The 21,905-nt window shown below is 42.8% G+C and overlaps 1 protein-coding gene and 1 long non-coding RNA gene across 4 annotated transcripts; one reads left to right on the plus strand and one right to left on the minus strand.

The window, feature by feature from the left end:
• Nucleotides 1-784: 784 nt before the first annotated feature.
• On the plus strand, nucleotides 785-19,247 carry LOC130583862 (uncharacterized). 2 transcript variants are annotated; one of them, XR_008966453.1, is made up of 3 exons: nucleotides 785-974; nucleotides 2,537-3,844; nucleotides 19,054-19,247. It is a non-coding gene; the product is annotated as an uncharacterized LOC130583862 (long non-coding RNA). The 2 variants fall into 2 exon arrangements; XR_008966452.1 differs by lacking the exon at nucleotides 19,054-19,247 and adding an exon at nucleotides 5,364-8,068.
• On the minus strand, nucleotides 4,433-19,618 carry ALPK2 (alpha kinase 2). 2 transcript variants are annotated; one of them, XM_057383490.1, is made up of 10 exons: nucleotides 18,156-19,618; nucleotides 11,345-14,201; nucleotides 10,892-11,039; nucleotides 10,111-10,238; nucleotides 9,978-10,013; nucleotides 8,749-9,023; nucleotides 8,525-8,613; nucleotides 8,065-8,282; nucleotides 7,221-7,269; nucleotides 4,433-4,861 (listed from the first exon to the last, which is right to left on the minus strand). In XM_057383490.1, the coding sequence occupies exons 1-10, from the start codon at nucleotides 19,524-19,526 to the stop codon at nucleotides 4,627-4,629; spliced, it is 5,406 nt and encodes a 1,801-aa protein (XP_057239473.1). In that variant the 5' UTR covers nucleotides 19,527-19,618; the 3' UTR covers nucleotides 4,433-4,626. The 2 variants fall into 2 exon arrangements, with proteins under 2 accessions (XP_057239473.1, XP_057239474.1); XM_057383491.1 differs by lacking the exons at nucleotides 10,892-11,039; nucleotides 11,345-14,201; nucleotides 18,156-19,618 and having other exon boundaries at nucleotides 10,111-10,297.
• Nucleotides 19,619-21,905: the final 2,287 nt, after the last annotated feature.

Raw genomic sequence — 21,905 nt, forward strand, 5'->3', positions numbered from 1 at the left:
CACTATTACTTCAGACTGTTCCTAAATGTTCTAAAGGAACAGAAGTATGGTAATGGAAATAAGCAATGAAATACCTGTTAATTAACTAGTAAAGGTTCTCATACCCAAGATGAGACTTTATTTTATGTTCCAAGAAAATCTCAGATTCAAATGGAGTATTAGCCTTCATTAAAAAAAAAAAAAAAAAAAAAANAAAAAAAAAAAAAAAAAAAAAAAAAAAAAAAAAAAAAGTGGAATTCATCAGGTCCTAAATGTGGAGGTTTATGCAATGGTCTCATTATTGAATGAGGTCCTGGGGTGTGTGTGCAATTTCTGGGTTTGCCAGTGGTGTTCTGACAGGCTCAGCTAAAGCCAGGCTTTTCTCCCCACCTCCTAGGTGTGCTGGAAGTAAAGTAAAATCTGAAAATTTCCACAGACAGCAGCCAGTACATCAAAATTTATAAAGAAAAAAGATTGGCAAGCCCCAGCAGTGAACATGAGATGAGCACTGTGACTTGAGGAGTAAGCAATTAATATGCAGCCAGAGCAAACACTCTTCATCTCAGGGTTCAGCAAAACATGGAGCTGAAGCCCCTTATCTTTTGCATTTTTCCCTCCCCACATGTGCCCTCTCTGAAGGAACAGAGAAAACTGAGGTCTCAGAGCTTTTTTTCCATTCTKTAGTCTGACTAAAGGTGACTTTGGCTCAGTGCAGCGAGGGTCAACTCCCTCCCCCAGATCAATATTTTAATATGACTTATCAGAACAAGAATTAATTGTTTACTTTAAAACCTCAGGATCCCATAAAGGGAGAGAGAAAGGTGTCCACTGGAAGCAGAGGCTTGCAGCAGCTGCCCACTGCTGGGAACTCAGAAAAGAAAACCAAGACTCCAAAGATGTGAGTACAGACAGTGAGAAAAATGTCCTGCRAGAGAATGCTGTTCTGCCAAGCCCTAACAACACAGCAGAGGATCCTTTGGCTGTTGTCTGCGATGGTAAGTGCCTTCCTGTGCTCAATTCATATGAGGAAAAGGAAATGCTGAAAGGTATTAACAAAGATAAAATAGTGCAGGTGGATTTCCAACAYTGAGCACTTCAGCATAGCAAAATATCCACATGTGCCCAAAGCTCAACTGTGTAATTTAACAGGATTCAATGTCTAGGGACCTCTGCCTGCACTTGGAAAGAAATTGGSCTTTAGTTAGGGCAGTACAAGCCACCGTGAATGTTTATTATTTAAAATAGTGGGGTGATGGGGAAGCTGAAAGACCTCCTGGGGGAGCAGGAATGCGTCCAGGTCTGGATATATGGGAAGGACAGCTCTGTGATCCATCTCAAAAAACCCTCTTGAAAACTCTCTTGAAAACTCTCTTGTTCTTCACAATGCTCCTCTGTGTTGGAACATTTTGATAATGTTCTTTACACGGATATCCAGCAGAAGAAAAGCAAAAAGGGGATTTTTCTCTCATACACTTTGCTTTCTCCCTGTACCGACCTGTAACTTTCCCATTATTTTGGGGATTTTTTTCCATTGCAATACTAAAAATTAATGGCCATTTCTCTTTCTTTCATTATCTTTTGTCTTGGAAATATTSCTAATGATTTGCTGGAACTTCCACRTAGCTGTGGGACTATAAACTGCCTGTCCTATCAGCAAGACATCCCATTCTCACCTCTTGGCACAAAAAGACAACTGCATCCCCTCCCAAGGGGCTTCTAACCAGTCAACAGAGGATTCTCTTTTGAGCCAGAAAACTCAAGTTTTCAGTAGGTAAAAAAAACAAACACTATTGCTATTCACTCCAACCATGGTTTCTAACCTCCTCCCTTCCATGTGCTCCTCTTTCTCTGTTCTTTCTGCCTCTCTGCAGCATTCAGATGATGGCAWGTAACTGAATTTCCATGGATAATAAATCACTGTGCAACACATTTGTGTGCTCTTAGTCCACTCCTTAATCTGTAGGATCTTTTGTGGGATGTTTTCTACTCATTGAGAGTGTGCAGAAATATGATTTGGTTGGCAGAYTAAACACTCTGAAACACCCAGCCTGTACAGAGATGACAGCCACAGCTCTGGATGCTAGAGCTAAATTCCCTGATACACAGGTGCTGATGTGTGCCACAACATGCATGAAATAGCACAGGGGCAGTGGGACCAGGAGTACAGASCAATTTGGCTGCCTTGTATGTGGGCTACTCAAAAATACTTCTAAAACCAAGTATATGAAAATCCAGTATAATCTTCAGCATCGTGAATCCTCAGCTCTGACAAAAGTCTGGTGCTGATTCTGGGCTGTCTCCATCAATAAGAGGAAGACAMAGATCCTTGCAGGAATGACTCATCCCTCTCCTCAGGAATTTGTCTCTAGAACAGTAGAGATGACTTTCTCCAGGTCCTGTCTGTCTCCCTGGCCTGTAAGGGCACTCAAAGCCACTTAGCTTTTGCATTCCTACATCTAGCTGAGAACATTCAGGATCCTGTGTCCYGCTTCTTTGTCAGGATCCTGATGTGCAGCATATAAACATGCACAAACATGGTCTCATCTCTGTTTTGCAGGTCTTGGAAACCCTCTCTGCTGAATATAAAATGTGCATCCATCACTSCTTCCATGGGCTAAAGACCTGCTCCCAGAGCTGTGGAGTGTGACAATGGTGTTTGTGTCCTGTCTATCAAACGCCATTATCACACTAAATAGTTCCTGGCAGACAAAGCACCAGGTATGGAAGGTTTGGGACCTCTGGCAGTACCTCTTCCCACCGTGCTGAGGAATAAACAACCATGCTACACGTACAGCAGGATGACTGCTCCTTCATTTAGGGGCAAAAGCACCATAATACGTGGGAAATCCACACTCTGACACATGCAATTCCAGATCCCCATTGTAAAGCACACCAAACATCTTAAGGAATCATCACTATAATGTCATTACTAGGAATGTGGATTTCCTTGGCATTAATGGGGTTGTGTTCACCCCTGAGAGGTCAGCCTGTGATTTTTCCCATTGAACTAACCAGGATGATAAAACTGAAGGCAATTAGCCGATGGAGTGAAACTCCATCTCTGACTTTGGCACCAAACTACAATATACGTTTGGAATATTAATTGGCTGAGATGCTCATGACATTTTTCAAACAGAACATTCCCAAAATTCTAATAAAAATCTATTGCCTCTAACTTGAAACACCTTTTATCCAATGCTTTTAGCTTTGCTCCTGTCCCACCAGGCTCAAACCCCTTGCCTTATGGTCTAAACCCCCTGTTTTTGGAATGGTCACAATTTCCTCACAGAACTTCTTCTGAAAACTATTGTAAAAAATAGGCATCATCTGTAGGAACTYCCAAAGGCCTAATGAAAGCAGTGCACTGAGGAGCCTAAATCCCATGGAATAGTCCAAGATTTAGGCTCAAAGGATGTTGTGCTCTGACCTGCAATGGAAGCGGTGGAAAAATATCACCACTACAGCTCAGTGGTTTTTAAAGCACTAAAATCTGTGAAGGAATAAGTAAAATGATCCATTTCTCCCATCTGAAGAACTTCACACCAAGACTTAGTTCTGCAGTAATTGGTCTCCTGCACCTCAGGGAGCAGAGAACTACTAAAATCCCAAGTGCTTTGGAAGCACTCCAGAGAACTTTGTCCCGTGTCACAGCAGGAATTTAAACTGCAGATGTTTGCCTAAGCCTGCCTCCTTTGCCCTCAATGGACAGGCACAGACACTTGTTACACAGYAAATCCAACCTATTTCAAATGTTTGGGTTTCAGCTGAGCCGCATTTTGCTCTCAGTTCCATAGGGAAGAGCTCCCTTCAYTGTGCAGGGAGGCCAGGATGCCCAGCCTGGATGTGACACGAACATGGCAATCAGGTGGGTTTCTGTCCCTGTTCTTACTGTTTCTGAATCTGCTGCCACATGCTGAAATCTCCTCCATGGAATGGGTTATTGCAGAGGGACCTGTTTGGCCACATGCAGATCCCAAATCTGTCCTTCAACGGCATCAGTGCCAGCACAACAGTACTAAAATATGGGGGTGTAGGTTCAARGAAGCTCGCATGCAAAGCAAGGAATTTTACGGAGAATCACACAAGGTGCCCATCTTTAAGCTGATGGTATCWCTTTGTGTGGACCATAAAGATGCTGAATTGGGGCCAGATCGGAAGACATGTATGTCCAATCATGAATGGCTTTGTCTTTTAATACAAGACATGTAAGTGGGAGAAAAGAATTACAAGGGTAGGATTATAATAGGATTACAATATCCAAAAATCTGAGAAAGAAAACTATTTTTCTATAGCAGCCTGAGYTGCTACTTGTACTAAGTAGCATCTTAAATATCTTGATGTTTCCATAGCAGCTGAACCCACAGGGCCACGGATGTAGACACAGAGAAGATATTCTTCTTCTCCAATACCAGCCCGCAGAAGAGCTGTAGAAAATCCAGGAGATGGCTTTGTCTCCAGAACCTTGCCCCAGTGTTAAATCTCAGGCACCAACAGCACAGGATCAGCTCCTTCCTTTGTTGCTGGCGTCAGCATCAGGATGATTCCAAAACATCACAAGACCAAAAGACCAAAGTTATTCCCCAGGTCACTGGTGCCGGTCACTGCTCCATGTCCTCAAGAGCAGGTCACAAGGTGGGACAGTGCAACTCAGTGCTCTGAAGAAATGAAGTCTCTAGGTTCTCTTGCCTTCTTGGGCATCATTTTCTTTACTGTTGATGAGCTTGGCAGATTTTTGCTTTTTGTGGATGTTGCTTTCCTCTGTTTTTGATGAGTGGTTCGGAGAGATTTCAGCCCCAGCATCTCACAGTACTCATTGCATTGGTGGAGGGCTCTGAACTGCTCAATGAAGGAAAAGGAGCAGTTGCCTTTAAACCCCTTGTATCTGTAGCAACAAAGAAAAAAAGCCAAATGGGACTTCAAGATTCATTTTCAGCACAGGGAGGCAGAGTAGGACTGCTGACTCATAAGCWACTTGAAAACATTAAGCAAGTCTCTTCTACCCATGGTGGCTGCTCAATGAAGGAAAAAGAGCCTCTTGTTACCATATGGRATAAAACTAAACTTGGAAACAAATGGAAAGTTTGGAACCAGGTAGAGTTTCAGATTTAGACAGGGCAACCAACACTCTTGTTAATAATTATAACCATGGGTCACCGTGCTTCTGATTCCTTCCTTTGTGTGCACCATTCCTGGACAAATCCGGGTGCCATCGTGCACAGCTCTACTCTGCTCACTGCGTGCACAGAGCCAGGCACTGARCTGTGGTATTTGTGTTTCCATTTGCCAGAGAAGCTACAGAGTAGCTGATTTTTAGGCTCCTTTGCCTGATTCTGGTGCGGTGCTGCGGCCACATTAAAATGCTTCCCTGGCGTTCCTATTCCTAGGCCTGCTTCGCCCTCTCCTGACCAGAACTGCACTGGAGCTCCTGCAGCCCACTGACCACACGGCTCTGCTTTGGGCTCCCCTGTTTCGCAGTTTCCTGGCAAAAAACACCGAGCAAGGACAAAAGATCAGAGTTCCTTCCTCCACTCTTTATGGACTGTGTTCAGGAGTACAGAACGAATCAGTTCTGTGGCCTCTGTGCCAGCACAGCTCAAGCCACACCAGTCCCACTCAGCATTTCTGGCTCAGTAAGACCATGAGTTCTCCCCTCATGGCACCAGGCCAGCTCTCAGCAGCACAGATCAACACTGCCCAAGGTGGCAAGACCCAGCAACACAGAGGAGCTCTGGGCACTTCGTTTTTTCCCATCCACATTCATGGAATTAAAAATCCAACGGTAGACATTAATTCAGAGCTCCTCATTCCTGGAAAGGAGCATGGAAACCAAATACAGAATCAGAAAAAATCTGTCATCTTTCAGGAATACCATTAGCTAAATAACAAACAGTGATACCATTTTCAGGAGGTTGTTCATTTGGGGAAAGTATTATCCTTTCTATACACMTGAGGTGATCCTTACTACAGCTTGCATTGTGTGTTCACTTCCTYACTTCACCTTCCTCCTCCCCAACACAATGTGTGATTTCATAGGACTCATTTCTCACAGTGAGCTGGATGGCATTCACTAAAGCATTTTTATAAATCCTCTGATTCCTGAGAACAATGTTCCTACATAAAGCATTTATGACTTCTTTGGCWTGTAATAGGATGATGTGCATTCATTTCAACTGCTTTTACTTTGGATCTATGGCTGAAAGAGTAAATCAGTCTAAATTTTGAATGGATGCCAGCCTGCAAATGTTAAGGACTTCCCCAGAATATTCTAGAGTCACATTTGTAATAATTTAGATGACATTGTGAGGCTCTTTCTCGTACCACAGGTATACAGAAAAGCTTCAGTTTAGAATAAAGGCTGAATACGTGATCAGATCWTTCTCCTGCCAGATTCTCAAAGGAGAATATGAAGTTAAAGCACTGGTCACAGGCACTTACCCCCATCCCTTTTCCCTGTCCAGCAGCCACTGTCTACTCCTATCCATGGCTCTGGTGGCCTGTGGTGTAACTAGAAGCCTTAATTAACTTCAGAGAAGTGGACTAAAGTTAGAATATTACAGGCCTACATCTTTACACATATGCTTAAGTCTCCCCAAAAGAGCTGAAGCCATTGCAACACCACTAGGAAACAGGCCCCTAGAAATGCCCTGAACAASCTTTTGCTCAGGCTCCAAATTGCTGTTTTTGAGAGAAAAAGGGGAAAGATACCATCAAATCCCTTTGGAATTTTCCTTGTTTATCAGGGATGCGGCCAATACAAAGCATCACACTGAGAAGAGTCTTTGTAAAAGCTTGTGTCACAAATACATACYCCAAAGCTCTGGCACTTTTGCTGGCTGGAGAAGGGATTCCAGCTTGTTGTGTACCCTGGGCTGCAGCCACTGCTAGCCCTGTGTGTTCAGCCCTACCTTCCTCCAGCTGGTGGACCACCAGGACCTTACCTGCTCTTCATGTCACTTGTGAAGTGCCCTTTGGACAAACCCATTTCAAGGGAGGTGTGCATGAAAAGCAAAGCTCAATTACAGGGTAGCCCCATTCTTTCAGAACAAAATAAATATATTTCTATTACAGGTGGGTTTCCATTAATACGAACAGAAAACAGTTAAAAGACCCAGTTGAGGACTGTTTTTTTTTAAGTTAAAGCAAGAATGAACTTCCAGTGCACCCTGCCCCACCCACATTTAATTGTGAAGAGACAGAGGTGCAAAGCACAGCCATGCTGCTGAGGAATTAGGTTCACTCACCCTTTGGCCAGGGTTGCTATGCCMACATCCGTTAACTTCATCCCTACACCTGCATGGCAGCAAGAAAACATAGAGCTTAGGTTACACTGGAATTTTTAGGACAATCTTCACTAAATKTTATTTATTGAGTTACCTTTTTCATTTTAATTATTTGTCACTTTCTTTTCAAAGCATTTTAAAGTRTCACAGTTAAGAATAGGATGTTCTCTGTGTCACCAGCAGTTTCTAGAAGTCAGGCTCATACCACTATTTTACAGCTGTCAGGGTGATAAACAGAGCACAGCTTGTTTCCTGTGCTAGGATTTTGTTCTTTCTTCTCCCTTCAAATGACTTCACGGATCTTGTTTAGATGCCTTGTTTCAAATTTTCCTGGCTTCACTTGTAAAGGAATATAGGATGTTTCCTAACATTCCAGCTTTTTCTATTTTTCTTCAAGAAGGGTCTGTCTTCCCCTGTCCCARCTATATTGCAGGACTGAGAAGGAGTCACACCCATGGGAGCTGAGGCSACACTTAGCAATCACAAGGGTGCTTGCTTCTTTTTGAAGGAATATATTTCTTCAAAACTAGCCAGGGCCTAAATGTGGAACATTCTACTGCTGAGTGATTGTTGGTGAGTGTTTAAATACAAGAAAAAGGGGAGGAGTAGGGTGCCGTTAACACCTGAAATTTTTCACTTAGCAGCCATTTCATTAATCCCTGGGTAGTGAGACAAAAAGCCAGATTTGAGTGTACTAAGGTACATGTGAAAGAACAAGACTTCCACTAAGAGTATAAGATTTGGTTTTCTTTTCCCTTACAAGAACATAAGCTAGATAAAAATTGCCCCTACTCAGACAACTCACCTTGCAGGTCAGTGACAAGCAAGTTCCCATTGGTCTTCTCATACACCCAGTGCTGGAAGGTGCAACACTTCTGGCCAGCCTCTGAGTCTCTTCTCAGGAAATTCACTTCCTTGCCGTCCTTGACAGAGTATTTCACAAACTCCCCAACCAGCTCCTCCTCCACTGTAGCATAGGGGATGTTATTAGCAGGGCGATGAATAAGAAAAATCGGAATGATTCTGAAATCAAGGGATAGAAACTAATAAAATCCTGAGAGTTCTTTCAGTGAGGGAGTAAGAAACAGTCAAGAGTGGCCAGTGATTCTGAGGAATGAATGGGAGAACTGTAACACTGTTCCCAGGTTTCCTCTTTCCTCTTTAGTCCTAGCCGTCAGTGGGCTGCCATGGCACAGGACAGTATATATAAGCACATAGGTATATCAAATATATACATATATATATATATATATATATATACTCACTCTGGTACTTCTCCAAAGCCTTCCAAGGGTTCAGCTTCAGCTGCATACAACTTTGCATACTCTCTTGCAGTATTTTGGACGTAGCATTCCTGCATTACAACAGACATGTCTATGGGAATATTGCTCAAAATATTCAWCAGATCATATGTTTGAATATGTTTGAGGCCATATGTTTGACATGTTGGAGCCCACACCGTGGCTTGCAAAGGCCAGGGCCAGCTCACCTGCAGTGCCAGACTGTAGTTCTTCTGCAGCAGCTCGTCCCTGCTCTTGGTGCTGTAGGTGAGGGCATTGTGCACCTTGAGCACACAGGGGTGCCCCGGGGCGAAGGCAGGYGCCAAGCCCTGCAGGACGCGGCTGCGGAAGGCTCTGCGGTGCATCCCCTCACCAAAGTGCAGCTCCTCGGTTGTTATTGCTCCATGCAGTGTCCCACCAAAGTAGCTGGAGCTGAGGGGATCTTCTCTGAACATCAGCTGCATGAATTCGATTTCTTCCACACCTAAAACACAACAGGAATCTCTGCAGGCACAGAGACAGGAGCATGTCTCCAGAGAGAGGAGGAAAAAATACTCAATGGAAGCAGAACACGTGGCCTGACTTATGTTCCTGAGGGCTGGGACCCTGCTCCTTGAGAGGCAGCTGCCTGCCTGTACGATCTACAGCCAGCATGGGGAAAGGTGGCAGCTCAGGATCATAAGGAGAGAAGACCGAGTGTAGAAAACAAGCCTTTTACAGATTGAATCAAGGAAGATACTGGATTTCACTGGATCCTTTTAAATGATCATTGGAATCCAAAAAGAGAAAAATTCACAAGGGGAAAAAATCAGAGGGAAACTTAAAAAGTTCCAACTGTACTTCAAGTGTCTGTGACATTTCAAGGACCGTCAGTGAAGAAGGCAAATAGGAAAACAGAACCACATAACAAGCAAGTCCTTCCAGCTGCCTTTTGCAGTTACCTCTGGTTTAGACTCTGTACACTACTGGCTCTATTTGAAGCACAGAGGAAACACTGCACAAATAAGGCCAGAATTAGAATMCTCCTTAATTACACCTAAAATTCTCTGATCAAAAGTTATAAAGTGCTGTTACATGAAAATTCCTGTCTTTATTTGCTCAAGGAAAGAAATGCCTAATTTTAATTCTTCAAGGAAAAGAAAGAAAAGTCCCTATGCCAGCTGAAGGCCTGGATCTCTGCAGGCTGTTCAGCAATGACAAGCCCATTGGCAAGGCACTATCTTTAGCTGCAGCACAGGACTCATGTTGGGTGTCACTGAACACCAGTTAACACACAGGGAAAGCATTCCAAAGCTTCATGTCTGGCTTTCTCCTCGAGTACAGTTACACAGCAGGTGACTTGCAAGCACCATGTGTTTGTGCCAAAGAGCTTCCAGGGCTCTGTGTGTGTGTGCTTCTCTGTATGATGCCATGCATTGCTACTTCACTTAATATTTACCTTCATAACTCTGAAAACTTGAGAGACGTTCCAATACTACGAGGAAACAGAGAAATTAATTTTGTAGTAAAAAAATCTGAATGGAAACCCTCATTGTCATTATTATTAATCAAAACTGTAAACTGAGGCTTACCTGCAGCAGTCAGATGAAACTCAGCAGTCACCTTGCCATACATGTTATTCAAGCAGCAATAATACATTCCCTGGTCGTTGGAACTGGCTTTAGCTATTGCCAGAGAGACGGGAGAGTCATCCTGGGCACTGGAACAAAGYATTTTTGCTATCACATATTTTACCTAAAATCACTGGAAAAAATGATAAATTTGATCTCTCTGCACTTTTTATTTATTAAAACACAGCACAGATGCTTAGCAGATAAGTATTACTACTACAATGGATATTGCAATACAACAATMGAAATCAGAAGAGTTAAACAAGAAGACTCAGAATGACATGGAAAGTTTTACCAATTCAGACAACTTTTCTCTCTCTACTTAAAAGAACATCTAAGAAGAACACTTCCAACAAAATGCTTTATCTTGTCAGAAGTGTGCATTCTGATGGAAATATTTTTTTTCCTTTGGGTAATACTAACTTTCTATTTTTTAAACATTGTAAACAGTTTTTAAGATCAGAATGTCATTGCTGCTACTGGAAAAATAACTCATTTCACTAAAGTGGAATTTTAAGGAAAATTGGATCCTAATAATGGTTTTAAGAAGCTTTTATTTCCACCCTTCTCTAGGTTAAATGAGGTTCCAACTTCATTTGATATTTTATTGAAATTTACCTGTGAACAGGTTGAGAGGTGATAGAACACAAACTATGACCAATATCAATGCACTGCAGGATCTGTTTCTTAAGAATAGCAAGGTTCCCCAAAAATTCCCGGTCCTTCAGAATTATTCACTTACCTTCTCTGCAGCTGAGCCAGGAYTCTGGAATCTTTAGTCCATGTAACAGTGGAATCACCATGAATGTCACCAAACTGACAGCACAGCTTAATAGTTCCRGAGCAGTCTGGGAACAACTCTGCTTGGATCTTCTTCAGCAGCCTGGGAGCTTAAAAGAAGAATCACCATTTAACATTTGAAGATAAAATTATAGTGTTTTGACATTTTAACATTTCATTTCAAGGTTCAAAAATTGAATATACTTGCCAGCTGGGAAAAGGGTTTAGCCCTGTGACATGGGCACAGCACTCATTACTAAGTGTACAAATCTGGAAATAAAGCTCTGGAGGGCAGGACACCTTTAGCTGACTGAGTCATACTAAAGGAGGCTTGCAGTGCATTTCAAGAATCTGAATTTTGTACTGTAGTCAGAATGGTGGGAAAAGACAGAAAAGAATATCTGTTTTCTCTTACCTTTGCTATCCTTTTTCAAAATGAGTCTCCTTTGCTCTTTTCTATCCTCTTTATGAATCACRCCCGTCTCGCTCTTCCCAGATTTTTTAACACAGCTAGGATCCTTGCTGACACCTCCCCTCTCCTCCAGTCTGGGTTTTTTGGACAGAGTTGCTGGTGGTAATTTCTTCTTAGCTCCAGCAGCTAAATGCCCRTTCTTTGCTATGTCCTCTTTACATTTGATGGGCTCAGGCTCTGCAGTAGCCAGTGGTATCTGGCAGGATTTTGACCTGTCCTGATTTGTTTGACTTTCTCTGTTGACTGGGAATGGATCATGTGAGGTCCATGCCAATGAGAATGACTGAGTTCTCCTGCAGGATGGTTGCTCTTGAAAACACTGGCTGTTCCTTGAATCAACTGGTAGTAAATTAGCAAAACAATTTACTACACTCTTTGCTGTCCTGACTTTCTCTTCTTTATCATCCTCAGTGCACTTAATTGAATTCTCAGCCTCAGTTATCTTGCTGGAAGGGATCAAGTCAGGAGAGGACTGCTCTGTGCTAATATTCATAATGTGTTTCAGAGCCTGGGAGGCAGTTAAACTGTGCAAAGGAGTCTTTGTTTCAGCTTCATCTGTGTTATATTCAATGGCTCTTGGAATCTCATGCTCATTTTCACACRAGGCTGCTTCCCCTTTGGTTTCTCCAGGTACCATCTGGAACAGCCCYTGCAATGCTTTGCAGGAAGTTTCCCGTGTAGTTAAATTTCCGTTTTCTTTTACTCCAGTTTGTAGGGATCCAGTTTTTCYCTCACTTCTTGTGCCAGGACACATCACTGCAGATTCACTGGGAAGGCCCTCTGAGTGGCTGTGTGGTGTGAGGAAGGGCAGGGTTTTGTTTCCAGGCAGTTGTTGGGAATGTAGCTGATCCCCAGCACCTCGATCCTCCCCAACTGCTGTTCTGTGCTGCTCACTTGGAGCCTCCCTGGGCTGTGGGGCACTGGCTGATGTTACACTTCCAGATGCATACGTGGGATTTTTCAAAGAATCTATTTTTAACTCCTCATCAGACTTGAAGGTGCTGTCAAYGAAAAATAAATGTTGTTCTGCGGTATTATGAGGGGAAGCTGCAGTCTGACTTTCYGAAAGCTGACTAACTCCTGAGTCATGGGAATTTTCAGCCCCGTGTTCATCAGCTATGCAAATCTCTCTCTGTTCTCCTGCTTTACATGGTTCACARCTGGGCACTTCTAGATAAAAATCCCTTAAAAATGGCTCCCCAGAAGGGGGAGGGACTGCCCCTTCTTGTTTTGCTGTTTCTGTCACTTGGTCTGTATTTTGGGCTAGATTTTTATGTGTTGTGGTTTCGTGAATCTTAATTAAAGTAGGCGATTGTATTATAYAACTGTTTTTCTGTGCATTAGAAAYAACWTGAAAATCCTGACAGCCATTATCTTTTGAAAGATGGTAGCTGTCAGAATTAGTGTCATTTGGTGCACTCAAGTCTGAGTGAATTCCTTTTTCTTGTAAATTCACTTCATAACTTTTATGTATGATGTTATCAGAAGAGTGTTCTGCATGTGTAAACTGACTGGTATTTTCACTGGGGAAAATGTCTGTCCCTTCAGGGAAATAAATCAGTTCTTCTCTCACTGGATAACAGTCCTTAAAATGACAGCCTTCTCCAGGTACAGACTCATTTATCAGGGATATGGGGTATTCAGTGTGAAGTAACTCTCCAGCTGTCCCATGTGACATATCTGACATGTAATCTGGGTTTGCTTTGGGACATCCTAAATTACCACACTGAGCATTCTGTAACCTTTGCGGAGAATCTGCTTCACTCATTTGTGAAGCGTTACTAACAGCAAGCTTCCCTTCCCAAGCCACAGTGACTCCATTCCTGTCCACGGACATTGGATTTGGCTCCAAGCACTCCTGGGTACTTAAAAGGACACTGTTCGCTGAAAAACAAATGGTTGGCATTTCCCTTTCATTCACAGCACTAGAATCTAGACACACACCATCTGTCCCTACCACTTGTGCAAGACAAATGTTTCCTATGGATGTACTCTCACATGCTCCARCTCTCTGCAGGAGGATATCAGAAACACTGCAGTCAGCTTTCTCAGTTCTGGGGTTATGMGCTGGTTCTGTGATGGATTCCTGCTCTTCTATCAAATCCATTGGCAAAGGATGATCAGAACAGGTCTCCTGCACAATGTTTAGTTCTGTGACTTTGATATCTGTCAGCCTCATTTCTAAACTTGTGATGCCTCTGTTTTCAAATGGGACTTGATAGTCTGAGTCATCTTCATGAAGAAGTTTCCACAGCTTGTCATGCACTGCAGATATATCAGCATCTCCTTTGCAGCCAGCCTCTCCAGATTCCAGGGCTGATTTGGGATTAGCTTCAGACACAGCCTCATCAGTTGATAGGCTGCAGAGAATATCTGGGTTACTGCTATCRTGGATGTCAAGCCCAGACCTTTGCTCTCCCTCCCCGGGCTCATCACACAGCTTTGCAGAAGAAAGAACAGCACACAAGCATTCCTGTTTATCAGGAACAGAGTCCATATCCCATAAAGGAAAAGGGGAAATGTCATTCTTTGATTTTTCATCATTACTAATAATTTCATGTCCAGAGAAGACCTGTTGGTGACAACCTTCTCTCTTTCCACAAAGAGCACAGTGTTGAGCAGAGGTCTGCAAATCTGCATTCTTTACTTGCTGTGTGTTCCCAGCAGAGAACATTTCTGCAGTTAGCTGGATGGTTCCTGCACTCTCACACRCCCTGAAGATGCTTTCCTTTTCTCTTCTGGGCTCCATACACAGGTTCTCACAATTTTGGGTAACACTCTCAAGATTAACATCTTGGTTCTTCAAAGAAGAAAAATAGAGAATTATAATTAAAAATTAGCTTGACATAGGCCTGAAGACTCGAAATGTACTTCTTTTTTTTACTTTTTTTTTTCTTTATTTTTTAAAATATTTGTCAATAGTCAAGTTTCTGACTTTTAACTATCAACATAATGGATTGATATMAACCTCCTGTATCTGAGTCTGAAACTGTTATTCCTTAGAGAAGGATTTGTAAAGAATTTGATTAATTTTACCTCAGTTTCTCACTGTTTTTTAAGTGCAAATTGTTTACGATTTCTGTGAATGAAGTCTCCATATGGCATTTATATCCCTCTGTTTGCACAAACAGAGTGTAACAAACCACCCCAAGAATACAGACAGTTAAGTCAATCATTGAAAGTCTCAGATCCCTCAAATCCACCATGTTTGAGTCTGCTTTTACTTTACATTTTTCTCCAGCAGTACCAGGGTCTTTCCACTTCCCTGTTTCATGCAATGCCACTCAAGTTCTTTTTTCCTAAAATAACACTCTGCTTTGAATGGCACACCTGCCTTGGGGTAGCTGAAATACCTCAATACCCGTAGTTGTTTCAGAGGCTTTAGATAGGTGAAACTAAAGACCTGAGCTGTACTTTATCCTGCAGATGCCTACTGACATGCACACCCTGCCAGCATCCTGCTATTCTGCTCAAAAGGCAGAGAAAGGGGAAGAACTATAATATTTCAAAGGACAAAGAGTTCTCTGCCTTTGACAACAACATGGAGCAACAGGCTGACCATGCACAGCTGCCAGGAGTCCATATTCCAAAGCGGTATGGATTTTCTAATGGATTTTTTCTTGGTGTGTCTCCCAGGAAAGACTGGAGCCAGCTTAAGACACAGGCAACAAAAATGGGATGTTATCTACCATTCCTAGGGTAGATCCTACTGAACAAGCAGGGCTGGCATCACGAGCTCTACCTACTCCAACCAGGACTCCCCTGCTTGCTCTAATAGAGCTACTGCTCCTCTGGCATGGCTCAGGCCTGCACCTTTTCCTGGGAATGCTGAATTGTCATCTCAGCCAGATGCCAAATCACCTGGAACTTCTGTGTCAGTTCTGCTTCTCTCCCTTTCATATAACAAATTTTAAAATTACATGCAAGTGACATAAATTTGTGTTGGGAAACTCAAACCAGCAATCTCCCAAATTCTATGTGAACAGGCTGTTCTGACATGAACAAAAACAGAATAAGGGCTCTGTACCTCAGGAGTGACAGTGGCACCTTGTGCCAAGGGTGCTGAACACTGACCACCCACAGGGTATTCAGCACTGACCACTGATAGAGACAGGTGATAGAGACACTGATAGACAGGATGCTGGCTGAACACTGACCACTGACCACTGTCCACTGACCACTGCCAGGGACAGGGTGCTGAACACTGAGCACAGGGACAGGATGCTGGCTGAACACTGACCACTGACCACTGACCACTGACCACTGACCACTGCCAGGGACAAGCTGCTGAACACTGAGCACAGGGACAGAATGCTGGCTGAACACTGACCACTGACAGAGACAGGGTTCTGAACACTGAGCACAGGGACAGGATGCTGGCTGAACACTGACCACTGACCACTGACCACTGACAGAGACAGGGTGCTGAACACTGACCACTGACAGAGACAGGGTGCTGAACACTGACCACTGACAGAGGGTGCTGAACACTGAGCACAGGGACAGGATGCTGGCTGAATGTTGAACACTGACCACTGACCACTGCCAGGGACAGGGTGCTGAACACTGAGCACAGGGACAGGATGCTGGCTGAACGTTGAACACTGACCACTGACAGAGACAAGGTGCTAACTGACTGCTAACAGAGCCCAGCTCCTCAATGACACTGTGCAAAGCCTCCTGGCTCTCCATACACTGTGTAACATCATACAGCTGGCACAGTTGGCTTCTAGGACCCATTGTTAAAATGAAGCTGCTTTGAAGAACCAGGYAAATAAAGAATTTCACCTGGGACTAAGCCATGAGGTCATGAGAGGAGTGAGGAGCTTCCCACCTTGACCATCTAACGGAAGAAGTCACCCAGCACAGCAGTTGCTGCATGAGACACACTGCCAAAGGTTGCTCCAGTTCAAATACCTGGCACTAAGGGGAAGTGCAAATCTTTGGGTCATTAGTGCTGTGATCCCGTGGCTGCTCTGTACCCCTCAGCAGATTTGATTCCCACATGAATAGGGAAAATAAACACCCTTCCAAAGCAGCCAGCTGTGGGGTTTGCTGCAAGCCCCTCACCCTGCTCCTGCAGAGCTGTCTCATGCTGGCCTCCAGCAAACACCCCAAGGCACTTTTACAGAAACCCATGGGCCACAATAGATAATTTCTTGCCTCTCTTAGATTACACAGGCAGAATTTTCAGGAGTTTYTAGCTTAYGATAWGCATGCTGTGAGAAGCTGTCCACAYTTTTCTTGTGCTACACAGAACAATATTCAGGTGGGATGCTTTTCTTTGGCTCATTTTCAAGACCATGTAATTTTGAACCTACACCTACCCCATCATAGACACGTTTAAAACCAGGGGTTTGGTTTGTGCCTGGCTCTCGCCTTTTGTGTACACCAGCACTCATTTTTTATCTAATGTAAAATTTTGACCRTGGACATGCAGACAGAAGGAATACATACTGACTACACATAGCAAGAATCTAACTGGCCACTCTGAAATTTATGCCAGGAACGTGACAGCTGCTCTTGGCTAAGAGGCTTCTGGGATTTAAACTATTGCACTGCACTTGAGGGAAMAAAAACCAAAAACTCCAACCAAACAAAGCCTCTGGAAAACCACAGCCATGCACCCTGTCAAGAAGCTTTGAGTAGGCTGATTCCAGTGAGAGGTATTCCCTATCATAAAGACATCATGTGCTCCTCAAATGGGATTGGAATTTTATGTACTATAAAACCAAAGAAATGTATGAACATTTTGCAGGCAGAAGAATTCAGTGATTTTTGACTGCTGAAGACACCCCAGTTGTGAGATTAAAATCATAGTGCTGTGATGCTATACCCAGAGCTGGGAGACATTTTTCCCAAATAATCAGATGAAAAAAAAGCATATACAACTGGAAAAGGCTTGGGTTGTGATACATGGGGGTTTTTTTTTTGTGCAATTAGCTACACATCTTCAAATCAGAAAAGCTGGTGATAATAAGATTATTCATTATTTAATAGTATTCATATATCTTGCATCTTTACTATGTGAAATAAAAATAATGATCCAATTTTCCCACTTAAGAAAACTGGTAGAGCATCACACCAGTCTGTACAACTGATTTYCCCAGCTGATTTTCTACCAACAGAATAAAATATGCAAGTACATGGGAGAGTACCATGGGGTTTTTATCTTTTAATTGGTTTGTACATTTCAACTGGCACTCCAACTCTTTCATTGTTTTATTTTTAAAAATCCCAGAGATTTTAAAAATCCATTCACCTCTGTAACATGAACTCTGTGCATGGAATTCCCCTCATTGTCATAAATCCAGAGCAAAGCCCTGTTGATTTGGTTTAGGTTTCYATCACCACAGAGGACTGTTTTGTTTGTTGAGTATAGACTGAAAAGAAAGTAAATCAAAGCATTCTCTGCTCACAACAGGCATTTGAGAAACTTTCTGGGTTGAAAGCAGCACTACTTTGCTAAGACCTGTGCAATAGCCTCCATATCAGATTTCCCTATCCAGCTGTCCAGAGGCCCATTAGTGCCTCTCACCATTATCAGCTCACTCTATAATTAGAACAGCTTAGGCTTTACTTGGGCCTTTTTCAAACCCAGATTTCCCTCCCAGCCGTAGCTGTCATTCAGAAGTACATAAATAGTATCTTTCAAAGTAATTTCAATTTTCCATTATTTTGTACCAAGCAGGAATAAATTGCATTGAAATCAGCAGAGCAGCTCTTTGTGTTACATGATAAACCCGTTACTTACCTCAAGTGAGATGTTCTCATCTAGCATCTGGTTTTGCTCAGACAGGCCCCGASTTCTTTTCCCTTCCCAGTGCCAGTCTTTATCTGCCTCTTCTATTGCACACAGACCAGCCTGCATTSGCAAGCTTTCTGTCTCCTCGGGAATGTGTGCTGAAAGGACACCTTCCTGACTGGGAGACAGAGCTCTGGATTCCTTACCCTCGGCTGCAGCCTGCAAAGACTGTCCTATAGTACTTACATATCTGCAAAGTTCTATAGGGTTTAACAGCTTGAAAAGGTTCCTCCTCAGACTTTCTGTTAAGGTACAGACAGCATGCCGTGCATTTTCCTCTGGCACATTCCTTCTCCCCTCCTCCAGCAGCAGTGAGCTTTTCCCTAGCACGTCCCCGTCCGTGCTGGTTTCTGTCATTGTCCCCGCAGCCTGATCTGTGCAAGCAGCACTTATGCCACTGGCAGAGGAGTCTACCTGGGCAGGGACAATGTCCATGGGCTTTGGTTTGTCCATTGAGGCACCTCCAGCCGGGTGGCCACTTTCATCAGTCTCTTCTTCACTTCTGGGATGTTCATTTCCAATGGCTGCAGAAGAAACAGGCACTTGATTCTTCTCTTTGTCTTCCAAAATGGTACTTTTATCTCGGTGGTGTCCAACAGTGAGAGTCATCTCTGTCTGCAGAGCTGACTGGCTGTACATAGAGGGGTCTCTCCTTACGTTTACTCCTTTGATTTTTGACTGATGCTCGCAGAAGCCAATGGGGGTATCCATAGGCGTAGTGTTATCTGACACTTGGAACACAYAAGGCATTTCACTGAGGAAGTAAGCACACCCATCACAATCTTTACTCAGTTTTAGATCATCTTCATCATCACTTTCTAATAAAAATTGTAATTTCTTTTTCCAGATTTCATCTTCATACGCTGTAAGCACATCTGAGCATTCAAAGTACTCCAGGTCATCATCAGAAAAGTCATCACTTACACTCGGAACTTGCTCTGCATAAATCTTCAGAAGAGCAGCAGAATTTTCAGAATCATCTTTTACAAAATCAGTGTGATTTCCTATGGAAGTATCTGTCTGCTCACCAAGCAGGGAATTCATGGTTAGAGGTCTGTCCAGCCTAGTCTTTTTACACTCCTGGATATCTGTCAGAGACTGAGGAGATCCAGAGTCTTGGATGTTAGGGCAGCAGTTGCCTGTGTGACAAGTGGTTACAAATGTGGGGTGGGAAGGTTCCTGTCTGCTGCAGTATTGCTCTGCTCTTCCAGAAGTGACACCAAACACACCATTAAAATGAAGTAGGTCATCACCAATCTCTGACAAATCCCTYGGGCATGAAAAAGTTCCCTGGGATTTAATTACATTTCTAATATCCATGTTGTCTTCTGTGTTAGACAAKTGTCTGAGGGATTTCTAAAGTGAACACAGAACTGCTTTGCTGAGCTTCTCAAGCAGTAAACCRATGATTTTTGAAGAGTCAGAATGTGGTGAAATCAACATGGGCTCACCCTCACAGGGGGAACTCTTGCATTGTGCAAAATGTTTCCCATTTTGCTSATTCTACCCTGAAGTCTCCCACATGCTCATTTAGGTCAACAACAAATTCTGGGCAAGTTTTGTTCATCGTGTCTGGTTCCAGGTCAAGCAGAGTCATTCTAGCTGTCAATGAAGTGCAGATCTTGTTCTATGCACCTGCAAATAAAACAAACCCAAAGTTTAAAATTGCTTCTGAAATGGGTATAGGTATTTTCTAAAAGGTGGCAATTGACACATACTTGCAAGCATTTTCAAAACAAGAAATCATTATTTAAAAATCAAGATAAGACATAAAGGCAGTAATACTAACCTGGCTATCTATGCAATGGCATTTAGTGGCAGCACATTGCAACTGTCTGGAGTGACCTGTGCYAGGAGAACAAATCTTTAAGCACACATCCGTGTGGCACATCAACAGGGGCTTTAGTACACGGGTTTTCTGCTTTTCTAAATGCAAACAGGAACCTGTGGACAATGTACATTTTCACACGTACACCACTGATACAGCTACCAAGCACCTGCTGTTTTCATAGTCACACTGGCACAACCCTCTCAACTCATCAGAAAATTTGTGCCAGAAGATGCACAATTAAATTCACTGAAGGAAGAGGAACAGGAGACCATGATAATTTGCCATCAGCTATTGACTAGAAACATGAAAATTAACTCAGTTCCTAACAGATTGGGAGTTGAACACTTGCTGGCAGAAGACATAAGAACATTTAAACATGTCAGGGTGTTGTGGATTCTTGTCCCAACTCTCGCTCTGGAAAACAATGACATTTCTTGCTGAATCAGGTCCTGGCTCACAACAGGAGATAGTGAAGCACAGCCACACGGGAGGAATTCACACACCAGGTTTGAGCAGGTCATGGCAGMAAACACGCCTGATTTGGCTCTCTAATCTTCCGTAAACAGATTTTCCATCTCATCCTGATCAGAACCGTGGCAAATGTTAGGGATTTTTTTATTGCACCCCTTGGGACAAATAAAACACACATTTTTATCACCAGGGTCTGCTGATGCCTGAGCTCAGTGCCTGGGAACTGAGGATAAGGGAGAACAAAGATGGGAGAAAGGTGASAACAGTAACCTGACAATTGTGCTTGGGTGTGATCGAGGAGAAATACTGAACTGATGCAAACCTGCAATAGTCAGATTAATAAAGCAGCAAGAGGCATATGGAGCTGCTTCACCAAAACCCTTTGMTGGCAGGAAATTATCGGTGTTTGTGAAAAGCAATCAGTTTCAAACAGTATTATACAAAAGAATGGTTGGGAAAAGCATCAAAATGGCTAAAACAATCACCCAACATCTCTCTAAGGCAAATATACAACAAAACAAATTCAAGTCAATTTTCAGAAAAGACTTTTCCTTTAAAATTCATAATTCCACACTGGTTGTGAAAAACCTATGCACTATTCATACTGAAAATATTGCCTGAAATTCCAATTCTAAGCATCAAATTTGACTGCTCAAAATTATTTTCCTTGAAATTACAACATTCATCCCAATTTGAAACTTATTTTTATACGTTATTTAAGATGTCCAGTGTTTGATCATCTATTTCATTTGAGATCAAAACAGTTTTGAAAAATTACACTTTATCGTGGAAGGAAAAATATTTAACATACTTTCTATTCTGTAGGTAGTTTTGGGGACAAAAACACTTCTAATGATTTCAGAAGAAACTGTAGGATATTCCGAATGTCAGGAAAAAAAAGTTACTGACAAAAATAGATAAACTTGATTAAACTTTAAAAGTRTCCATTAAATTTCCTCTCTTGCATCAATTTTTTTTCCTCCTTTATTTAATTAGAACTAAAACTAAAATCTTCCTTTGTAAGCAATTTTATATTCACAGAAATTATTTCTACTGGAAGCTTAAGCATTTTAGCAATCCTTTCTGTGTCTTTCTGTGAGGTTCATGTCATSTAGTCAGTGGAAAAATTCCCTTTATGACCTCTCTGAAGCGTTTTTCTTTTACTTATGTTCAATTGATCATGTAACCAGTGTTTTGTGTGCGGCCCCTCCTCAACTCACACCTTATTCAGAAGGGTTTCTGCCTATCTTTCGGCTGCACTCACTTCTCCCCGACCTTCCCGGGAGCTGTCCGCCCACCCAGCGATGGCCTCCTTTTTCTCTGGGGCCCCGCACATTCCCATGGCACAATGGGCACCTGATCCATGCACATTCCCATGGCACAATGGGCACCTGATC

This window comes from Malurus melanocephalus, unplaced genomic scaffold (genome assembly GCF_030028575.1).
Source record: "Malurus melanocephalus ecotype Western Australia unplaced genomic scaffold, MMel_1.1 scaffold_636, whole genome shotgun sequence".
NCBI classification, from domain to species: domain Eukaryota; kingdom Metazoa; phylum Chordata; class Aves; order Passeriformes; family Maluridae; genus Malurus; species Malurus melanocephalus.